Source organism: Barbatula barbatula, assembly GCF_947034865.1.
Source record: "Barbatula barbatula genome assembly, chromosome: 8".
In the NCBI taxonomy this organism is placed as follows: domain Eukaryota; kingdom Metazoa; phylum Chordata; class Actinopteri; order Cypriniformes; family Nemacheilidae; genus Barbatula; species Barbatula barbatula.
The window spans coordinates 15542530-15548529 of record NC_136771.1 but is presented as its reverse complement, the minus strand read 5'-3'; the positions used below and the strand labels follow the sequence as shown (position 1 = coordinate 15548529).

The 6000-nt window shown below is 39.2% G+C and overlaps 1 protein-coding gene across 1 annotated transcript in view; it reads left to right on the top strand.

The window, feature by feature from the left end:
• The first annotated feature begins 214 nt into the window (after positions 1-214).
• sugt1 (SGT1 homolog, MIS12 kinetochore complex assembly cochaperone) overlaps positions 215-6000 on the top strand; it is a 36582-nt gene continuing 30796 nt past the window's right edge. Inside the window, exons 1-3 of the mRNA XM_079463012.1 lie at positions 215-351; positions 438-486; positions 3760-3850. Coding sequence (XP_079319138.1) covers positions 338-351; positions 438-486; positions 3760-3850 — 154 coding nt within the window. The 5' untranslated portion in view covers positions 215-337. The remainder of the gene's footprint in view (positions 352-437; positions 487-3759; positions 3851-6000) is intronic.

Sequence of the window (6000 nt, the reverse complement as noted above, 5' to 3'; positions counted from 1 at the left end):
ATGCGCTTTACTCCTGTCCATTTGGGGGCAGTAAATGCAACATTAGCTGGCTTGCTAACACCTCAAAACTGCAGTAGAAGAAGAAGAAGAAGAAAAAGAAGAAGAAGAAGAAGAAGACGAATCTAATTGGTCCATGACATGACAGTCTGCACAGTGCAGTCTGTAGTGGTTAAGATTAGGGTTGGGCTTAAGAGGTTAGGTCCAATCATGCATCAGTGTTTTCATGCTGTTCAATACTTGGACTGGCCGGCCATTGTTTTTACACATCTCTTTAGTGTTTCGCTTTCTTCCAGAACTTTCTTCAGCATTCTAGAGAGAGCGCATATATTAAGACCAAATGGCAACCAGCAGGTGGATAATTTACTTTATTTAAATGCTTTTCTCACTACAATAGTTCAATAATGTCGTCATCAATATCGAAATGCGTGTGTTTGCAGGAGTTTCCCTGATAGTTTTATTGACGAGCATCCGAAGACAGCTCTTGAGGTACTTGTCAGTTTTCATTATTTTTACATGATTGTAGTTTATAGATATTTTTTTTTTAAATATGTCATACGTAATTGCCTCTAAACACACAGCTGTAAATTTAAACAAACAGACTAGAAACGAATCGATGGCCAGCGGTTAACGTCGTGAAACTGCATATGCGATGTATTTAGCAGATTTGGATTGTCACAGGCGAATTATATTTAATATTTCAATACGCTGTAATTTTCAAGGAATTACAGATCTCTTAATTTATTACAAGTTCTGTTCACATTTGTTGTTGTCACGCTTACAATAAGTCTGTGTTTGCTCAAAATGAGTGCATTATAGCTAGCATAATGTAATGAGCAGAACTTCTGCAGCATTTATCGATCTTGACTCCATTTCAACATTTATCGTTCCTTATTCTTTTTTACAGTCAAACGCAATTGTTGACATGAACTAATGCACCATCAATTAACATACAAATTTGTTTCGTCATTAACTATATGTACAGTAACAAGGATTATTCCACACTGAAAACTTTAATGTGTATTGTTCATGTTTGTTAATTTATTTGCTAATGTGAGCAAATACAACTTTTATTGCCAAGTATTACCATTATTATTAGTTTGACTTTTATCTAGCTTTACAATAATTTAAGTACATATTGTAGTGACAAAAATGTTGGGCTGGCTCACTGAGAGGCTGCTGTTAGCAGGCTAGGGCTTTGCACTTGAATATTATTATCAGACTATATAACATATTAGACTTGATATTATGGCAAATTCTCTTTTGACTTGATAATATCTCTAAAGCATTTGTATCTCATCTTTTGTAAGATCTGCAATAATACCATAGGAGTTGTATGCTGTCATATTACATAGTATGTAATGCCTGTATATGTGTTGAGATATATGTTTGTATTAGCGATACGTTGTGTGTGTCTGTATAGGTGTGTTTATTTATTTTTTCTTACCTTCTCAACTTCATAATACTTTTAAGATTAGGTTTACGTGTGTTCAGCATAACCTGTTTTCTTTTTGTTTGTTTCTCTTTTGTACAGCTGCTGTGATGTAATGCAAATTGTTAATTAAATAAAAATAAAAATACATTTGACTTGAAGTCAGTATACACCTTAATAATACGTATTATGGAAAGAAATGCTGAAAACACTACACGTGAACGGATTTGGATCCAATTGGGTCTCGCTAGACCATAATGATTCCTTATGTGATTGGCACCTTGGAGGTTGAAATCACGATCGAAGATGCCGCCGTCACATTTAAATAGTTTTTGTGGCAACTAGTGCTGGGCGGTATATCGGTTCATACAGAATACCGCTGTGTATTTTTGTTATTTTTAGCCTATGGGTTTTCCTCACTTCCCGACCCAACAAGGTGCTCTAGTGACAGACTAGAGCAGGGGTTTTCAAACTGTGGGTCGCGACCCACTTGAGGGTTGCACAGTTATAAAAGGTGGGTCGCACAAACTCATTTGGCTGCCGCTAAATTTACAATGTTTATTTTCCACATTTTGTCATGTTACAGCCTTATTCCAAAATGAATTCAATTAATTATTTTTCTCAAAATTCTACAACCAATACCCCACAATGACAATGTGAAGTATTCATAGCCTTTGCCATGACACTCAAAATTGAAATCGTCACCTGGCAAATACCATCCCTATAGTGAAGCATGGTTGTGGCAGCATCATGCTGTGAGGATGTTTTTCAGCGGCAGGGACTGGGAGACTAGTCAGGTACAGAGACATCCTCAATGAATCTTCCAACAGCATATTGACCCTAAGCATACAGCCAAGATAACAAAGGAGTGGCTACAGGACAACTCTCTGAACGTCCGTGAGTGGCCCAGCCCAAGCCCAGACTTGAACCCGATTTAACATCTCTGGAGAGATCTGAAAATGACTGTGCAACGACGGTCCCCATCCAACCTGATGGAGCTTGAGAGATCTTGCAAAGACGAATGGGAGAAACTGCCCACAAATAGGTGTGACAAGCTTGTAGAATCCTACTTAAAAAGACTTGAGGCTGTAATTGGTGTCAAAGGTGCTTTAACAAAGTATGGAGCAAAGGCTGTGAATACTTATGTACATGTGCTTTTTTTCGTTTTTTTTTTATTTTTAATACATTTGCAAAGATTTCAATCAAACTTCTTTCACATTGTCATTATGGGGTATTGTTTGTAGAATGTTGAGGATAAAATGAATTGAATCCATTTTGGAATAAGCCTGTAATATGACAAAATGTCGAAAAAGTGAAGCGCTGTGAATTCTTTCCGGATGCACTGTATGTTACGGTGAAAGAAACAAAACCAGATAATTATCAAACGACCATTAAGAGATGAGACTTTTTTTTCAACTGAATAATTTAACTACACACCACACACCACACACACCACACACACACACACCACACCACACACACACACACACACACACACACGAATCAGAAGTCTGAATCAATATAGGACTCATGACTGAATTAATAAATAATCTGATTAATTTGTGATGAACTGTCAGGTGTTCACGTCAGTAACGTAGGATGCACCACAGCATTCAGTCAGCGCACAACAGAACATTCTGACAGTTTTTTTGAAGTTACATTTACATTGTCTTGGGAACATGCAGAAAATACTCAGCAATGATAAAAAATTATCAATTTGCATATGGTTTGTCTTAAAGTGATATTTCAGCCAAAAAAATTCTGTAATCATTTACTCACTTTCAAATTGTTCCAAATCTGTATAAATTACTTTGTTCTGATGAACACAAAGAAATATATTTGGAAGAATGCTTATAACTAAACAGATCTTTCCCTCCATTAACTCACATAGTAGGAAAGCTTTTTATTTTCGTTCTGTTGAACACAAAGTAAGAGATTTTGAAGAATGTGGGACAGCAAACAGTTCTGGGGCACCTCACACTACCATTGTATTATTTCCTACTACGGTGATCAATGGTGGGCAAAATCTGTCTGTTTATAAGCATTCTTCCAAATACCTTTCTTTGTGTTTTTCAGAACAAAGAAATGTATACAGATTTGGAACAACTCAAAGGTGTGTAAATAATGACAGAATATAATTTCTGGGTGAAGTATCTCTTTAAAGAATAATAAAAACACCACAGATACTGTATATAGAGCATTAAAAACTTGATTTTAACTATAGTGGAAGTCTTGCCCCGTCCTGCATGGCACCAATGATGTTCGATTCTGTGATTTATGCTTCATTTTTGTATGTCTGAGTATAACCATACTTTGTCTTATTCTAACAGGAGCTAAACAAGGCTTTGGAAGAGAAAGCTGATAATGCAGATTGGCTCTGCCAGCGAGCTTATGCCAATATACTACTGAAGCAGTACAATAGTAAGTACATTTTTATTTGTATGCTCTAAAATACTACAACTTTAAGCACGTATCTACTTATCTAGTATTAAAACCCCTTATATTAAGGTGTCCTGTTTGCCCCATCAAAAGACACTTCCTAAAGTTATTAAAATGTTTTTGATAGAACAAACAATATTAGAATGATACATTAACAAAATATAAAAAAAATGTAAAGCAACGTTGATCATTGCTTTAGATTTTTAAACTCCTGTCCTTTTGTACGTGTCTTTGTTAGCACATTCTAATATATGCCACATAATATTTAGTTTGATTTTAGCGGGAGGCTTGATCAAGTAATTGCTATTTTCATTTATGTGAACTGTACTGGCAAATTGTGTTACCGTGAGAATTTTTTGAATATATTATGTTCACTTACACCTTTAAAATTATGTAAGATTTGTTGAAATCAGACAAAAACATAGAAGGTTCCAAAACACAATTACAGCAACCATGTCTTAAAATCTCTGGTAAAAGGGATTTAGGAAACACAAAGTCGAAGCCAATATCTATAGGAATAAATATGTTTAACTTTTTAGTTTTAATGTTTAATTAACTTTGAAACATCTACTGTAATGCAAGATCTAATATTGTGTTACACCTCAGGTAAATGTTTGATTAACTGTTGGGGAAAATACCTAAGAAAACCGATTACACAATGTAATTTAAATAAAGTTGTTTTGCTTTCATTTTTACTGTTCTTTATGAAAGTTTAACTGATTACAAAAATATTTTTTTAGCATAGACATTCTCACAAAAACAAATAAATATTTTCACACATTTATATCTATTATGGCGAGCAGAGTAACGAGACGTACACAAGTCATAGTTTACCAGCCCTGGAGAGTGTCTTTATTCAAAACACAGAAGAGGGCCGTGTCCAGGGAGGGCGGATGTGGGCAATGTGTCTGGTCCGGGGTGAAGTCCTTTGGGGCTGTGCTTGGTGCAACCAAGGTTCCTGTGCGTGCTTTGTTTGTGGGGTGTTCAGTGTGAAGTGCAGCTGCCGGTCGTCACTCGTTTAAACCTGGGTGAAACAGGAAAGAGCGTTAGTCTAGGCATAACTTGTAGTCGTTTCAGCCTTTTATGCTGGCTGAGATTGGGTGCATGTGTGAACGACCAGCATCTGCGTCACACTCCCCCCCCCCCCAAAGTGTCGCCCTTCTATTGTGGGACATCCTATAATAAGACAGAGGAACTTGTTGGGAGGGGGGAGGGAGTTACCTGACCGGGTGTCCAACCTGACCACATCCTCAATAGACCATCTGTGTTACCATGGGAGGCCCCAGCCCGATGTGTCACAGTGAAGTGGAAGTGCTGGAGCGCTAGGACCCAACGGGTTACACGAGCGTTGGTGTCCTTGCCTTTGGCCATCCATTGGAGGGGAGCGTGGTCAGTCACCAGCGTGAATTTTTGTCCCAGCAAGTAGTACCGGAGCTCCAGGACTGCACACTTTATGGCCCGGACCTCCCTTTCTACGGTGGCATACCGGCTTTCGGCTGGGGTGAGATTCCGGCTTTTGTAGATGATGGAATATTCCTCACCCTCCTTGGTTTGAGACAGCACAGCGCCTAAGCCAGTGTCCAAGCCATTGGCTGCCCCTTTACCATCCAGACAGAAGTCGGGTGTGTGGAGTACGGGGGACAAGGTCAGCACCTGTTTTAGTGTCTGGAAGGTAGTCTCCACTTCGGGGGTCCAGTGTACGGTTTCGGGCTGCCCCTTTCTGGTCCAGTCCGTCAGGGGACTGGAAGAGAAGTTAGGGATAATGCACCTATAGTATCCCACTAACCCCGGGAAAGCACGTACCTGTTTTTTGTGGGTGGTTGCATCCCTGACGGCTTTGACCTTTTTTTCCTGGGGCTGGATCAGTCGTCTTTGACGCAGAACACCAGGTACTTTGCTTCGTCGAGCCCCAGGTGGCATTTTCTTGGGTTGGTGGTTAGTCCGGCCTCGCAAATGTGCCCCTGCACTCTCCGCATCCTGTCCAGATGGTCTTCCCAGCTCTCAGCTTGATGACGAGGCCAGGGGGTGTCCGGATCTCTTGCTGGAAGATTTGTGTATATGCCCCGGTTTGTCACGGAACACGTCTTGGAACTGACTGACCAGGGACAGGACGTTCTGCACAGGAGAGAGGT